This window comes from Lepidothrix coronata, unplaced genomic scaffold (genome assembly GCF_001604755.1).
Source record: "Lepidothrix coronata isolate B3197 unplaced genomic scaffold, Lepidothrix_coronata-1.0 Scaffold98, whole genome shotgun sequence".
Classification (NCBI taxonomy): Eukaryota; Metazoa; Chordata; class Aves; order Passeriformes; family Pipridae; genus Lepidothrix; species Lepidothrix coronata.
In genome coordinates this window covers 1716291-1733261 of record NW_016690278.1, presented here as the reverse complement: position 1 = coordinate 1733261, position 16971 = coordinate 1716291, and the positions used below count along the sequence as shown (strand labels likewise).

Genomic DNA, 16971 nt, shown 5'->3' with positions numbered 1-16971 from the left:
TGCTACCCGGCCTTTTTCATTCTATGATGGATGGCACATGTAAGGGCTCTGCTGCCGCCGTACCAGAGCTGCTTGAAAAGGGCACTGCCCAAAAAGCGACCTGTAGGAAACGCTTTGAGTTTCCCTCCCATCTTCATTTTGGCTGAGCCCTCCCGTCCAGGATGGTACCTCAGCCTCCCTCTGTGTGTAGGAGATGCAGGAGGTGTTTTCCTTGCCCTGGCTGCCGTGTTCCTGCCCGCCAGGGCCAGCCTCACACAGTGTGATGGGCAGAAGCCTCGCCGGCGGCGGGAGCGGTCCTACGTGACAGGCACGGCAAGAAGAAGTGGAAAGGAGCCAAGCTGGCAGGAGATGCTGTGGGGACAAAGGGGGAAGGGGTAGAGAGGGGAGAGAAGGCAGTTGTCGGGGGGAGTGATGTCTAGTTATCATTATAAGCATTTTTGCCTCCTCCAGAAGTGTTTTTACCCCGCAGACACCCCACTGTCTTACCAGCACCGTAGAATTGGCACAGGCTGTGATGAAAGTCAGCTACCACTTGAAACAGTGGAAGCTGTAGCTGATCTTGATCCAAGTGCACAATGCTGTAGTTTCATCAGCACAAGCTTTCTCATATGCCTGGCAGGTCTGATTAATTTTTGCAAAACTGCAACTGAAAGGAAACAAACATAGTGTAAATGAAAAGAAGAAGAAGAAAAAAAACAACAACAACAAAAAAAGGAAACAATCTCTTTTCTGTCATGTCTGTGAACAGCTTTTACTGCTTTCCCTGGAGAGCCTGCATGCTTGGACAGCAAGTTACTGTGAATTAGTGAGGGTCACTGCCATTGATTAAATCCTCTTTTATGTTTCCTGGTAACTCCTGAATTATGGCAAGAGCTGAGCATATTAATTTAACACTTTTCTTTTTTTCATTGACATTTCTGATGGAGGAAAAAATCTGCAAGTCATTTTGAGCAGATAATATTGAATTAAAATAAAACTCAGGAACAAAATGGCATCTCTCTTTTATTCCCAGTTACACATTGCTACGTTGAAAGAAAAATCAATAACTAGTTCAAGTCTTAAGCACAAAAATTTTCTTTCTTGCAATCGTGATTATTCTTTTAATTTATGCAAAATATGGAGTAGGACTATAATAAGTGAAATATGGTAAATTAAGGAATATTGCCTTTTTATTTCACACCTCTGCACACCTTCTTTTTTTACACAGTGACAAAAGGCTATAACCTTAACTCTTTAATGTCAGAATGAAACTATCAGTAATAAGGCTGTTAATGCTAACTATTTTTGTTGGAAATTTTATTTTATTTTTTTTTTTTAAAAAAAGGTAAAAAAGATATTTATGTTCAGGCAATATTTACCGTGTTCTTATGTAAATGTATGTATATATACGCAGACACACACACTCATAAAAGTATGTTTATTTAAACATATTGGTTTCCGAATGGTGTGTGGGCACTTGTTTTTCCAAAAGCAAAAGTTGTTTTCATAGCGTTTTGGGAACACGCTGAAATTTCCAAAATTATCCTGAGGAGTGGGGGGAAATGGAAACCAACATATGAGAAGACATTCTGGGGGATATTTCTTTGTGATCAGGAAATTCTGGGCCTTTACCTGATCCATCCCAGTGCCACCCTGCCACATGTGCCTACCCTGTGTGTACAGCCCCCATGGATGTTATTCCCAGAGACATCTCCCTCTCAAACCTTTTGCTGATGTCTAGCCTAAAACTTCTTGCCAGTGACTTATGCAGAGATGCATGGAAAAAGTTATCACCTTCCTCTTAGTCAGAAGGTTTTTAATTATGGAAGGCTGCTCTGTCCCTATCCTGTCTTCTGCAGGTGTCGTGTCAGGCATCACCTCATTTGGTCACTGGCTGCAGACCACATTTTGCCAGCCACAGCTGTTCATGCTGCTCTGCTCTTGGCTCAGTTTCCAGGGTTTCCCTGGGCTTTCCTGGGATCAGGAAGGCTGCCTCACATGTGGGACAGGCCATGCTGCTACCTTCAGCAGTCAACTTGTTAGCAGTCAGGTGCATATCGGTTGTTTATTTAAGCTTTTATGATTATGGTCATGATGGTGCTGCTTGTCTCTCGTGTTATTGGAATAATAATTAAAACACACAAGGAAAAAATACTAAAACATAATCAAGAATGTTCCCATATTTTAGAACGTTTTCTTGTACAGGACATGTTGGAGACCTGTTGGTTTCCCTGTGGGTGCTCCTGTTCTGCATGCTATGGATGATTGTTTGGCCATGCTGGCTGTTTGTTTCCTTGGACAATATTTCAGCTGTTCAAGAAACAAATGCCCTGCAGATGGAGGTACTACATGGTGACTCCCCGGAGGTTCAGTCAGGGCACAGCTGAGCCACTATGGACTTAGAGGCTATCAGCCATCAGCTGACCAGCTGTAGTTCCCCATAATTAGCCCTCCCTGGTTGTGTGGTAAAGGTGTTATCTTAAGCCTCGGGGGAAGTAAGGTTAAACAAGGTGTTTTACCTCAATACTGGAGCACAGCAGTGGCTGGGTTACAGCTAACCCACGGGGTCAAATGAAGGGTAGCATCTCACAGAAGGATTGCATCTTCTTGTGAAGCCTGTCTCAAAGATCAGTACTGGTATGGAATATTAGAGGTCTTTAGCTTAGAAAGCCTGAAATGGTTCGAGATTTACACACACGAGAAACATGTGTTGCTACAACACAGTAGAAATTGAGATGCATCAGCTGGAGCCCTACAGCATCTTGGCTGAGCCTTTTCAGTGCAGTGTCCCCTTCTGTGTCCATGATACCCTTAATTGATATTGATTCTCTCAATGGGCTCCCATGTCCATCGTCTCTTGCCTCAGGAAAAGGATATGGCCAAGCTGAGGTTTGAGGTAGATGTATAATGTGGGTTATAATGTTTGGCTGGAGCAAAAGCCTTTCCCTCAAATGAGGGAAGCTGTTGAGCTTATATTTACGCTTTTAACTCCCTGTCGTGTCAGTTGCACCTGGAGCCTTTGCCGTGTATGGCTTGTGCATGTAAGACCAACGTAGGAGAACTCCAAAGAGCCAAACCAGGCTGTCATTAAATGTGCCCTTATGCTCTAAGGACGACACACGTAACGCACAATTGATCCTTATTTTTCAGGGGTTTGTATAGAAGCGTTGCTGGCCTGGTTGGGGTTTTGCTCTCTGTGGCTTGCCTGGCTCAGCCTGAGTTAGGACTGTTTTCCCTTCTCAGGATGGCCTAATCACGATCACGTTCTTTTGTTTCTTTAGCGGTGCCTCCCAAATTGAAGGAAATGAAAAACCAAGAGGCTGCTGTGGGTCAGAAGCTGGTGCTAAGGTGTGAAACCACTTCAGAGTACCCTGCACTCAGATTCAAATGGTTAAAGAATGGAAAGGAGATAACCAAAAAAAACAGACCAGAAAATATCAAGATCCCAAAAAAGCAAAAGTAAGTATGGAGTAATATCTCTCAAATGGGGCTGGGAGGGCTGGGGAGTGCAGTTCATGAGAACATAAGCACTGAGGTTGTTAACTGCAGTAACAAAAAGCCAAAAGCTGTGAGCTACAGAGGAAAAAAATGTAAGAAAACAGACACCAATGTTATTTTTCTTGAAAGTATAAACGAAGTGTTGCTATGGTATAAATATTTCATAATTAATTCTCCCTTTTCAATTTATTTTTTTTTCTGATAGCCAAAGGCTATGATTTTAACCAGTAAACCCTGGAGACAGGTCATTTTTAAACTACTGACAAGAGCAGAGGTACCTTACATTTATTGTCTAAAATCAAAGAACACTTAAAACCATCAAAGGATCGTACATTTTGGAATAGTTCTGAGATTTGCTTTGCAAGCACTTTAGTCCTTTAGTCCTCAAGAAGGGCTGAATGCTATCTGCATTAGCTTTGAATGTCTTATGCAAGCATGCAGCAGTCCTTTACCAGAGACATTCCTGTGCATGCAGAACAAGGCATGGTTCAGCAGATGTCAGATGAGTAGCAAAGCCTGTAAATCTCATCCTCCTGTCTGGTGGAAAATGTCCCCTACATGTGACTGATGACCAGTGCCAGAAGATGGAGTGGTGCCTAGTTTCTGCGGGGGAGAAACTACGCAGTGCACTGAGATAGGAGAAAGCTTTTGCTGTTTGGTCTTTGTCCTGTTGTTTATATTAAAAAATCTGAATTTTGACCACTTGTCCATCAAAGGAAGCTATGAAAATCTGAGCACAGCCCATCAACTCTCACACTTCTCAGTAGTCTGCTATCTGCTACACTGGGCCATGCTTTCCCTTCATGCAAGACACTGAGGATTTAGGGTGAGCTCTGCAAGTGGTCTTTCCTTCCAAGGTGTCCAGTGACCCCATACTTTTTGTCAGGGCTTATCTCATTAGGCAAAACAGAAGCCGTAATTAAAGAGACCTTTGCCTTTTTAGAGTTATTCAGGTTAAAATCCAGACATCCTGCCCTGCCTTACAGTTTCTTGTAGTCCAGCCTGGGGCACAAGGTGAAACATGGAAAGGGGCAGAGCAGTTTCTCCACAGTCCCCATGCCGCGGTCGTGCAGACGTCAAGAAGGAACCTGTGATGTCTCCTTCCAGCATGTGTGAAATGGAGCTGTTCCAGGTGGCAGATAGCCTGGCAAATTGTCTGGACTCATTTGCAGAGCCATATGTCCCCGTCAGAGTTGTATTTTCAGTCTGTTCTGTAAAGAACATGTTCAGATCAGAGCCTACCCCTCAGCTTTCCCAGCAAGGCAGTGCTGCCTGTGAGAGGCAATCAATGTTTTCTCCTCTTACATTTTGGCTGATGCTGACCAAACTCACTGGGGCCAGGGCTTCACCTTCTGGGGCTGGACTTTGTCAGTTCAGCATTGAGTCGGTAACTGCCTTCTTCAAGCTCACCTCTTTGTCTCTTTTTTTTGCCCCCAAAAAACCTTGAGGAGCTGTCTGAAAGAACACTTGCCGATAGCTAATAATTTGATATCAATGCATGTGGAACACATGAGACTGTTTTTCAATGCCAAATAGTGCTTAAAATTCCCCAAAATATACCTAATGAAAAAAAAGAATTAAAATTGGGCCTTTTTCTGGAAAATGAAGATCCCAAGTCCTATTCACCTACCATAAGTGGGCAGAGTGCAGACTTTAACCTGTATTTCACACTTCCATGTGCTACCTCTGTCAGGAAGATTTCAATCATTGTTGGAATTTCTTCTATTTTCTGTTTTAGAAATGTTAGTGTGGAACCTAGAAGCGCTTCCAGTTAGAGATGTGAAAGACACTAGATGTAGAGTACAAAAGAGGGAAAGACAAGGGATATCTGATGACATCTGAAGGATTTTTTTTGCCTTCCTACTTTGAGATTTTAGTTTGGGGACACATCAGTGCTTTTTTTAGTAATGTCACATTTTGCAAGAAATCACCTTCCTCATTGTGTGATGGCAGAAAAAACCTGTTTATTCTGGGGGAAAAAGAAATGTTTCTGAGGTCTGATAAATCGCCAGAGCTAGAGCTAGATAGCTTTAGGGTTTTTAACAAACTGCAGATATATGACAGTATGATGAAGTATCTATCTCAGAATCTCAGGACCTTAGCTTAGCACCTGGAGTAGGCAAGGAAAATATCATATGACGGGTTGTGATGACCCCACCTGAAGTGCTGCATCCAGCTACGGAGTCCTCATCACAAGGAAGATGTGGAAATGTTGGAGTGAGTCCAGAGGAAGCCACGAAGCTGATCACAGAGCTGGAGCAACAGTCCTGTGGGGGGGGTTGAGAGAGTTGGGGCTGTTCAGTCTGGACATGAGAAGGCTCCAGGGAGACCTTACAGCAGCCTTCCAGTAGGTAAAGGGGGTTTGCAAGAAGGCTGAGAGGGACTTTTTACAAAGGTGTGTAATGACAGGACAAGGGACATTATACTGAAGGAAGGTAGGTTTAAATTAGATGTTATGAAGAAGTTTTTTACAGTGAGGGTGGTGAGGCACAGCCACAGGTTGCCCATAAATGTTGCGGATGCCCCATATTTGGAAGTGTTCAAGGTGAGGCTGAATGGGGGTCTCTCAGTAACTCGATCAAGTGGAAGGTGTCTCTGCCCACGTGGAAGGTGTCTCTGCCCACGGCAGGAGGGTTGGAACTGTATGATCTTTAACCCTAACCATTCTGTGATTTTATGCTTCTATGACAGTAGACCAGGTGAATCACACTAAATGACTGTGCTCCTTCTCATTACACTAGAAAGTCAAGGGAAACTGAGTGACTTTAAATTTTAATGAAGGGCATTTAAAGCACTCACTTTTTACCTCAGATTCGTCAGAGTAAGAGCATGGAGTCAGAGAGTTTCTGCTGCCGATTGCATATGATCCAGGATGCTGTGACTGACTGATTTGTATGTCCAAACTCTAAGCTATTTGTGACAGTGGAGATACACAAAAAAATCAGGCATCAGAGAAATGCTTTTCACCTGCTAGCTGAGTTTTCCCATGTCTGTCCCCTTGTATGGACAGCATTTCATTTTCCTTGTCTGATTTCAAACACAGGTGAGACCTGTACGTTGTTGGTTTGGACTGTGTGCTGTACAGGGTCAGGTGCTCTTCATCATAGAAAGAGACTCCTTTATCACGGTTGGATGTTTGGGTTTTTTTGCCGCAGAGGCAAGGTGTTTGCCACTTCATCTAACTGATGGCTTTGGATGCAGCAGTGCACGAGAAAACTCGTGTGCCCTGTACCTTGAGCTTCATCCAAGCTTAGCCTGGATGTTTGCCTGCAGACAGGCAATTCTGGATGACAGATGGAGACTGGAAGCAAAATGAATTCAAGCAGTCAGATAAGGTGGGCTGGGACTGCATTCTGCAGATGTATTTCTTTCCCTTTCATGTAAGAATACAAACTCAGCAGTGTCATAGTGGCAATGAGCTAAAGATACAACAGAAGCAAATCTTACAGGGAGAGGAATTTTTTTGGAGGAGCATGGTATAGTTTGAGAAAAGGACAAGCGTTTGAATACAAGATCCCTTATCAGGGGCTTTAAGTGAGTACTATTGGAGTATTGCTAGGGAACTGCTTCATTTACAGCCATTGATGAGTCATCTTCTGCTCTGACTGTTTTGAATTCTGTCCTGATACATCTCAGTGATATTTTTAAAGCTATAAATATTCATATTACTTCTCCCACTCTCAGAGACAAAACTCCTTACAGAGTTTTTTCTAAAAACAAGAGTAAATTTGGCTTGTTAGAAATGGATTTGTAAGAAATCTGTTTGCTTCACCTATTTTAATATGGTAATAAAATCATAAAAGGAAGACACAATTCCTTGCCTTTTCCCATAAGTATCACATAAAACAAAACCGATTAAAATAAATGTGCAGGGCAAAGAGTCCCTTCACAAAGCCAAGCATACCACAAAAATTATTTGCCTCAATATTACTTAATATATGAAGAGGACTGCAGCAGATATACAATGGGTGCCCAGATTAAAGTGATATAGCTGCAGCTCTGCTTCTTCCTTCTCATTGGGTTAAAGTGAGTTCTTCAAAAAACTAAGCCTGTCTACATTGCCTTCTGGAGCTTCCCGAGGCTACAGCTTGCTCTCCATCTAGACAAGTGTCTGCAGGTATGGCTGAAAGATAACCTGTGCAATACAGGAAATATCACATGTCCACACGAGCTGTTAGGTGGTATAGAACAGGGCAAGATGTTCCTGCTGAGGCCCTTAACAGGCCTGTGCAAAGGTGGGTATGTGAATGGCTGGCAAGAATATTAAAGAGCAGGCCATTTTCACTGTTGTATAAGCACAGTTGTCAGTCAGGTGCAAAATTTCCACACAAAGATACAGTAGCATTCAACTTTTAGACGTTTCTGTCAGTGCCTCTACCACATTTTTTCTCGTATATTCATGGTTGCCACCAGCTAAAGTCTGTTCTTGTATGCGACCTGAAATGCAGCCCAGTTGATTAATTTACACTGGGAACTGGGCTCCTAACTGTGAGAAGGGAGCCCGAATACTCAGCTACGCGTTTCTGCACCATTTGAGTAAAACTGAGTAAATCACTAATCCTGCCTTGGCTGCTCCTCCTTCTTGCAAGCCCAGTGGCCTCAAAAAGCAGTCCTCTGTCATGATATGAGGGGAAACTCTCGTGATGTGGGCTTCTAGCAGAGAGGCGTCCACCTGTCACACTGCTCTCATTCCAGAAGGGCCACAGTGCTGTCTCCTCAGCAGTAAAACCTTCACATAGAGGCAGGGAAGCTTGAGCTACTGATAAGCAGATGTTTGGTAGCAGATGGGACAGTCTCCTGTGCTGAAGCGAGGGGTATCTTGCAAGAATGGGCTGAAAAGGGACATTGAACATTTTGGTTGCTCCAGAAGCTCCCCCTGCTACAACAGACTTGTTTGTGGTCTGAACTGAGCCCTGCTCAGTGATTCCCAGAAGGGGTAACCAGTTGTGATTTCTGCGTGGAGAGTTGGGAGACATGGCAATGCTGGAGCAAAGTGGCTCCCCAAACATAGTTTAACTCAGCACTCATAGCTAGACATGATGGTAACTGCAAGCTTTTAGAGTGAACAACCTATGCCTCCTGGGTATCAGTCCTTCAAGTCAGGGTAAGCCGATTTAGGAAAGCCAATGCTCACGCACTCTGAGTGACTATTCTGTAGATAAATGAGCAGGCTTTACTACAGACAGAAAATTCCCCAAAGCACTTCTTTCCAACAGTAACTGGGAACGGTAATAATGTGTGCATTTTCCCCAAGCTAGTAATTCTCTGCAGTTTAGATAATGGGATTATTGCCATCTTACGAGTTGGGGACCCTTTGAATGACACCAGAACATATTCTTACGAAATTAATGGGTAGGCAGGAGTTCTGCATTTTAAAATCTAATCTTAAGACCTTGGAGACTGATTAAATTACATCTCTGAGCCAGGAACAAAATGTAGCTTCATGCAAATTGTGTTCCTGCCCATGATTTTTTGTTAGCACTGGAGAATGACTTACTATTCGATTTAGAGTGTGATGTGTCCTAATCTCATGATTATTTAGTCAGATGTTAGGAACTACCATACTTACCCAGAACTCCATTGCTGGTAATATGGACCTGTAGGAAAGGGTAATGTCTTTTAGTATTGCACCCATCTCTGTGGCATCTGAATAGCCAACAGTTTGACTGTGAGAGGATGGTTGTTGGACGGTTGTTTTCCAGATTTCCTTTAAGAGCAAAGACTTCTCTCATACAGAAAAGCATAAACAAGTATCTTTATTTAAGTCCGTGAACGTGCCTCTTTTCCAGAAACTTTTAAGAGAGGTGGTTTTTTTTTATTCTCCTCCGTTCTTTCAAACCTGGATAGTGTTGATCTGTCAGTAAGAATGGAAGACAAGATTCTCTTTTGGGGGGGGCAGGAAAGTACATTAGTTGGTGCGGTGACTGTTACTCCAGTACAGGATGTTTATGTGTTTTTTCTTTTTCCTGATTTTACAGGAAATACTCTGAGCTTCACATTTACAGAGCCACATTGGCTGACGCTGGGGAATATGTATGCAGAGTGAGCAGCAAGCTGGGAAATGACAGTACTAAAGCCAGTGTTATCATCACAGACACCAATGGTAAGGCTTGACTTCCTACTTTACTGTCACATTCAGGAAGACCATGTATTAAAGCTGCCATCAGGACAAAAGGATTTGGAGAAGGGGAAAGCTTTGCAAGTGAAGTGGAAGTGGAAACACTGAAATCTATTAGGGGTACTAAGAAAAGTGGTCGGGCCTGACTTGTAGTCTGTGTAGTTGAGATGTTCGATTTTCCTTATGCGGACAAATGGAATGTCTCCTACAGATGTCTCAGAACAGATCAGCATTTTCTGTATAACACCAAGTCTAAGACACAGTCTAAATAGTCAAGACAAGAAGAAGATGAAGAGAAGGGAATATTATTTTATTTCCCATAATATACAGTGGGAGCATTATAGGCATGTGAGGAAGCTTTTATTTAACCTAAAACATGCCATAATCTGAACTGCTAAACCAGCACTTCCCTCCTTAAGTAATAATTGTGTGGCTCTAATTGCCACTGTTTTTACTTTCACATATGCTGATAGGTTTTTCTTTTGATTTCTAAAATGATAAATACAAAGGCATGAATGTAACTGAAGACATATTATTTAAAGGTCTGAATGTAATTCAAGTATTTTGATATAGATATTGTGATTTAAAATTATTTCTTGAGGAGCAGAGCTTGTCATGAGGCAGATAGCACTCAGACTTACCCAAAAAATTTACAGCTATTATAGATTGCTGTTTTTGCAGGGCCATTTCACTTATAGGAAGTTCCAATTGCTTCTGATGAAATTTTTTGTGTTCTATTCTACACAAATGTATTAGCAGTACTGTTTCTCCTTTGGAGAGGCATGGAGGCAGCAATTCAGCTGAAATCTTGTTTTCCAAGTGTGACTTTGACTAATTCAGATCCAATAATTCAAACTCCAGCTGGCTGTGAAGTATCAAACATGCCCTCATTAGCAAACAAAGCTGAAGTTCCATGCATGTCTTAGATGGGTTTAATGTTGTAGCAATGTAAATTTACCAGGCATGCTTTTCTGTTTCACATTGTGCTCCAAAATGGGAGACAGGCATTTAAATAAACAGAAAAACAAATGTAGATCTTTTCCAGTGGGATTTGTCTTTGGCTATCTGCAGTTTTGCAGTCACACAGCAATTGCTTGACTGCATTCACTTTGTGTATTTGCTATTCTGTTTCATCAACTAAAGAATCTCAAGTGCTAAGATTTCATACTAGCTGTATGGTATTATAATCGTGAGCAGATGTCAGGAGACTGATATAAAAGATCAAGTGTTATTTACTGGAGTGTTATTAGGAGGAAAAATGGGTAGGTGTTTCTGTGTAGCTTTGTAGATGCTCTTGGTTTCCATGAATACAAATTTTGATTGCTCATTAGCTGCTTACACAGAAAGCTCCCATACTGTTTCCAAGATACTGGAGTTTCCAAAACTCAGCTGTAGGCACTGTGCCTGGGCAGTGATACAGATAAATGCAAAAAAAATGCCTGACCGTCCTCTATTACTCTCCCAGACAAGGAATGGTGTCATGGCTGAGGAGTGCATGTGGGACCTCATTCCTGTGCCTCATGACATGGATTTTTCAACTTCCTTTTGGTCTGTGCTGAATGACCGCAAAACACTCCTGCTGCAGGGAGACAGGGGCTTGGTCTTAATTGAAAATGTTTGTGGGCAAGCCCTGTTATGTGCATTTATAACAGAAATGTTAGAATCTGTCTAATTATGTTACGAAATGTAAGTTGTTTAGAACACAGGCATGCATGCAAACTCCCTTGAACGCAAGGCAAACTTGAATCCAGTCTAAATGGGGCAGCTGGCTCTTGTCTGTAAAGATCTGAACTGGAAACTCAGTGATATCTGAACTGGAACATCTCAGTGATATTTGATAATCTACACTCAGGCATGGCAGCATTCACTGGATGAATAAATCAATCATGCGTATTTATTTGCCACACATACATCTGAACCCCCTCTTCTTATTGTTACTTATAAATTGCCGGTAAAATTGTTCATAATTTTCCTACTAATGATGGAATTTTCCACCTGGATTTGAGGAACAGCATGGGCAACATCTGGTGACTTTAGAGCAATAGATCCCTAAGGCCTCAAAGGGCAACATCTGCTTTGCAAACAGGGCTAGACCCCCTGCACGGGTGACCTCCTCACCCCTCCTTCCCCCACATTCCCTGACCTCTTCCCCTTGCTAGTTTAATGACAGATTTGAGATCCAAACTCGGTAATGAGCCCTGAAGGGCAGTCATTACTCAGATCCTGTATATCTGGGAGGTCCTGCACTGTTCATGAGAAAGAGTTTTAAATTTAAAAAAAAAAAAAAAAAAAAAAAAAAAAACAAAACCAACCAACCAACCAAACAAACAAACAAAATGAAAACAAAAAACCCAACAAACAAACAAACAAAACCCAAAACAACAAACAGAAACCAGCATCCTTAACCCTTACTTGTTATTACCTGTTAATGGGCTTGGGGCAGCCCAGTGCAGCCCAGGAGCCCCTGTAGAAAACTGAAGTGTGGATATCTGAATGGGCTGAATCTCTCAAGGTAGGCAGAGAGGTTGCTTTCTTCTACCTCCAGCAGATGGGATGACAATGAGGTGAAGAAAAATGCATCAGAGGGCCTGCCTTTCTTATGGTCATACTGGTCTGCTCTGATATGAGAACCACAACTTAAATTATGAGCTTTAATTTGGTGACCTCACCTGGCCATGTTTATTATGCGTGCCCTGTTATCTGCAAACAAGATCCTTCTTTCCCTTTGTGCTGGGTACTTTAAGACTGAGGGTAGAGGAGGTGATGGCTTTTCTGGAAACGGGGTTATTTTTATTTCCACTAAAAGATTAGTGCTTTTCGGTTTAAAAACCTTGGTTTAAAGTCCCTAAAAATTTGTCAAACTTTAACTGTTTTAGTTGAAATTGTTGCTGGTGTATGCTAAAAAAGACAACTCCAGGGGCAGACCAAAGAACTGTCTAACATGATGTCTTGTCTCTAACATCAGCTAGCTATGGGCATTAGGAAAAACATATGAAGAACAAGGCAAATGTGTTGGGTTTTTTCCCCAAGTATAGGAAAAGCCTAGCATTTACCACTCAGGTCAAGTGCCTGAAAGTTGCTGAATTCAATTCTCTGCTCCAAACGTAGAAAAATGAGTATTTCTCAATAAAACAGTTGTAAAAATTTCTTTATTGTTTTCAGCGAGCAAAGACCTTAATTTTCCCCAGTCTCATTTCCAGAAATGGTAAATTTTCCAGTCTGAAACAGTAATAGTCAATGCAATAGTAACTCCTGTCCTTCTTCTTGTTACTGTTATTATAAACATTGCTGTTATTTAAAACTGCCAAATTTGTTCTTACACAAGCTTTTGCTACACATAAGCATACACGCCCCACACAAACTCTATTAACCTTCACAGACTTTTAAATTTTCGCAATTTTACTGAAAGAAACGTAAAGCCTTGTCTATAGAGCCATATGTGTGGGTTAAAAATGCAACAAGTATAAAAATAGCTAGATAAACACAATTTTAACCAGTCTTAATAGCAAGCGATGGGAGCTATTCTGTTCTCTTTTAAATTTATAATGAGTATAACTTGCCCACAGGATATGAGCTGCCTTCTTATTTTTGTTCACTCATATTCACGTATACATCCCTAAGAAAGATTGTAATTGAGGTCAGAATAGAGGCATGAAGTTCTCCTGGCGGCGTATACATAGTGCACAGGTTTGCTAATGCAATAGCAACTGGTTTTTTTTTTTCTTTTGCGTCCTAATTTGTTACCTTATCCAGGCAAAATTCTCATTGTGAATTTTTCATGGACTTTCTCATGAACGTAAGACTATGCTTAATAAATGACACTGGCAGAATATTTTACACCACAACCAAAGCTTTCAATTTCATGTTTTAAAACTTTCTCACAAACCCCCTTATTTTAGGCAACTAGCACAGTGATCTTCTTTTCTGAAGTGTCGAGCACGCTCTAGCTGAATGTGGTGTGTTTTCCATTAAAACCTGTTGACCTGACTTTTTTTTTTTACCTCTCTGAGGCTGTTTGCTGTGCAACATGTCTCAGGATGCAAAAGGGTGGATTCATGCAGAAATGAATCTTGTGAGGTTAGAAGCCTACGGTGGTGGATAACTTCTGGGTTGTATGCAGGGTATTGTCTGTGCAAAGTGAATTGATGTAATTTGACTCATCAGCGGAGGTGACTGGGACAACTTTGCCTGAATTGATGAGTACAAGAAATACTCAGGTGATCTGCTCATGCACCCCAATGTCAGCAGAGGTAAGCCTTGGGAAATTCATTAGCTACACCGTCACTGGCCTGTGCAAGCTCCTGGTTGCATCCATAGGACTTGCAGTAGTAGTAACAGCTCTGCGTTGTACAGTAATCAATAAGGACATGATATTCAGCATTCATTAAATTTTAGTTTGGTCTTCCTCTTCTGAAGATAGCCAGTAGCTTAGCCTGAAGAAGATGTCTGAGAAATAAGTGAACTAAAAACAACATTCAGTATCTAGCACCCACAAACCATGCGACCAACTGTGAAATACTTCAAACGCAAGAAAAGACCCATCTTCTTTCCAAGACTTGATTTAAGCAGGGGATCAGGGTATCTCTTCTCTCTAGCGCAGTTACAGGTGAGTTGGGACCATAGGTTGTTTTGAACTGGCTATAATGGGTCAGATTCTCAACTGGTGCAAATCAGCATGCCTGGGCCAATGTCACTGATTTGGTCCTTCACATGGAAAGAAGTATGGCCATCACTCAGTTAGGTATAGCGATTCTCTTAAGCCTTTCCTTGCAGTTTGACCTATTAGGATTGAGAGCAGCGTTCATTTAGTCTAATTCAGGTCAGTAGTTTCTTCGAGAAAAAGGTAAAAAGTATGGTAGTTTTAAGAAACACAAAGTTAGTTTGGCAATTGGATCTCTCTGTGTCTTTGCCCACATGTGCCTGGATGCCTCTGAGGCCTCGGACTATGGTCTTACTTACCTTCTACACACCTGCTCCCCACTCTGCCATCTGTAGACTAAATACAGAGTCTCAAATGCTCCCCTTTCCTCAAGGTGTGCACTAGCTTGTGTCAATCTTTGTGTAATTCAGGTGGTGTTACCTGAATAGCACAACCAATGCAAAAGGCTTAAAACTTGTATCACTGTCACAAAGTACACCTCAGGGTGACAGAAAGCTTTTTTGCAGCTCTAACTAACTGTGGTGTTCACGGTGTTTGAATCCCCCACAGAGCCCAGGTTGTTGTCCCTCTCAGGGTGCCCAGAGCCACCACCTTCAAGGCCTGAATTAAAACCTACAAGATCAACCAGATCCCTTCAGTTTGCTCGAGCAGGCTTTTTGCACTAGTCCTTTGATAACTAACTGGGGGTAAAAAAAGGGCTGTGGGGGCTTGCACAGGACTTGCAAGCTTGAACAGGCTTGTTCAGAACAGCAGCTATAGGGCTGTTAAATATTTGGTTATCCCTAGAGAAAAGGTCTTCCCTGAGAAGAAGGATCTCCTGCCCAGGAACTGAGTTGTCTCCTCTCAGCAGCCCAAAGCTCCCTATCTCGAAGGATGGATCAAGATATCAAGGCCAGCAAGGTGGTGGCATTGCTGTGAGTCCTGTGGGGGTTGAAGGAGTTCTTGCTTCCTCATTATGTCAGAGATAAAGCAGGAGATACTGCTGGCCAGAGTACTAAGGAAATAGGACTGAGAGGCTGCAGGGACCCGTCCTTTAAAGCATCCCCAAACAAGGATCTCTCATCTATCCTTCAATATTTTTACAAAAGAAACCTCCAGCACAAACATATCCAGTTTCAGGAAACAGCACTCCACCAAGACTAAGTGTTCCTAGAAGTGCCAGGGGACAGAACTGGATGTAGCCTCTGAGGTAGCTGCTCCTCATGGGGAGTTAAACATGATGAGGAAGACAGGGCTGCAGACTGCCGTCTCCACACCCTGGCAGAGTTCGGCAGCAAAAGTATCAGGACTGAAAAATGCTTCCAGCTCTTTCATCTCAGGCAAGCACTGACAGCCTCCTATGAGAAGCCTCTTTTTTTCTCTGCTTCTTGTGTTCAGATAGCTTGTGCTAGCTTGTTCAGAAGGCTGCGTGCTAGCCTTCTCAGGTAGTGTAAAATGCCTTTCTTACTGCTGTGGTGTACTGTCTCCAGTAAGCAATACACACAAATGTTGCATCTGCCAAACGTTAGCATCCACTGTTAATGTTACTAACATGAATGTTACTGGCGGGACTTGGTAATGTGTGACTTTGCCACATGTTTTCCAAATGTATTTCTCAGCACGTTTCAGGTGTAGGAGGCTCTGGCTGTATTTTCCACTTGCAGGGAAGCTTCCCGTCAGCGTTCATACTGACGCAGCTGGGCTGGGGAGGTGCCAGTAAGAAATGCTTCATCAAGCTCAGCACAGGCAATAAGTGGAACATGGTTTCTTTAATGGTGAAGGAAAAATTTGCTCCAGTTGTGCCAGATGCTGGGCTACACAGCTGTCAGACCTGTTCCTGTCTCCTGTTGTGACTAAGAGAGGTTAATTGCTCAGACAACCCAGCTGCACAACAGCAAACTGCCTCTATACCCAGAAAATGGTCCTGAAAGCTGCCTGGCTACAGGCCACTGCGTTCCAAGACCTAATGCAAAGGTTCTGACCTCAAAAATTTTACTTACAGTACTCACTTACATGCTACACATCACTGGCTGTCAAGGAAATGCTGCATAACACATTCTCTCACATTAGTGAGATGAAACTGGGATGTACTGACCAGGTAAACAACAGATTTGCCAAAGAAAGCTGGACCAAATTTGGAAAAAAAAGTACAAAAAAAAAGAAGAGCTAGCATGTAAGAAACTGAAATACAGGATCAGCATTAACATTTAATGAGAGGAATGTTGAAGGGAAAACAGTTGGACTGAGCTTTGTCTCTGGTCAAGTTTCTGTGAACTCTGGAGACTGTGAACAGAACTGGAATCCAGATCCACAAAACAGAGTAAAAACATTCCTGAGTTTCCTTTTCCTAAATCTCTTATGAGGCTCTCTCTATTCTATTTGTTTGACCTACCAGAGGATTCTTGGTGTGCCTTGAGGATTCAGGGCAAGGCTTTTTTCTTGGCATTCAGGACGTTTCTCCAGCTGCACAGTTGAAACTTGTGCAGCTGCATTGAACTGCACCACTAAAAGTCTGAAATGTTTTTTGAGAACTTGGAGAAGTTCAAGATTATTGGTGAATACAACTGAAGAGCGATTTGTTCACACCTAAGAAATTGCACACAGTTGTGGCTTGTGGGGAACAGCAGAGCACTCACAAATCGATGCTGTCATTGGAGCAAGGTCTCTGTACAAGTTTGTGAAGCCTAAACAAAGGTTTTCTACATTCTGCTTTCTCCCATCTGCATTTTGCATTAGG

General features: G+C 42.3%; 1 protein-coding gene across 8 annotated transcripts in view; it reads left to right on the top strand.

Annotated features, from left to right (window-relative positions):
* The window catches only part of NRG1 (neuregulin 1), a 453259-nt gene that overhangs the window by 300227 nt on the left and 136061 nt on the right, over positions 1 to 16971 (top strand). For all 8 annotated transcript variants that reach the window (XM_017822501.1, XM_017822499.1, XM_017822500.1 and 5 more), the window contains 2 exons: positions 3261 to 3438; positions 9456 to 9580. In XM_017822501.1, coding sequence (XP_017677990.1) covers positions 3261 to 3438; positions 9456 to 9580 — 303 coding nt within the window. The remainder of the gene's footprint in view (positions 1 to 3260; positions 3439 to 9455; positions 9581 to 16971) is intronic.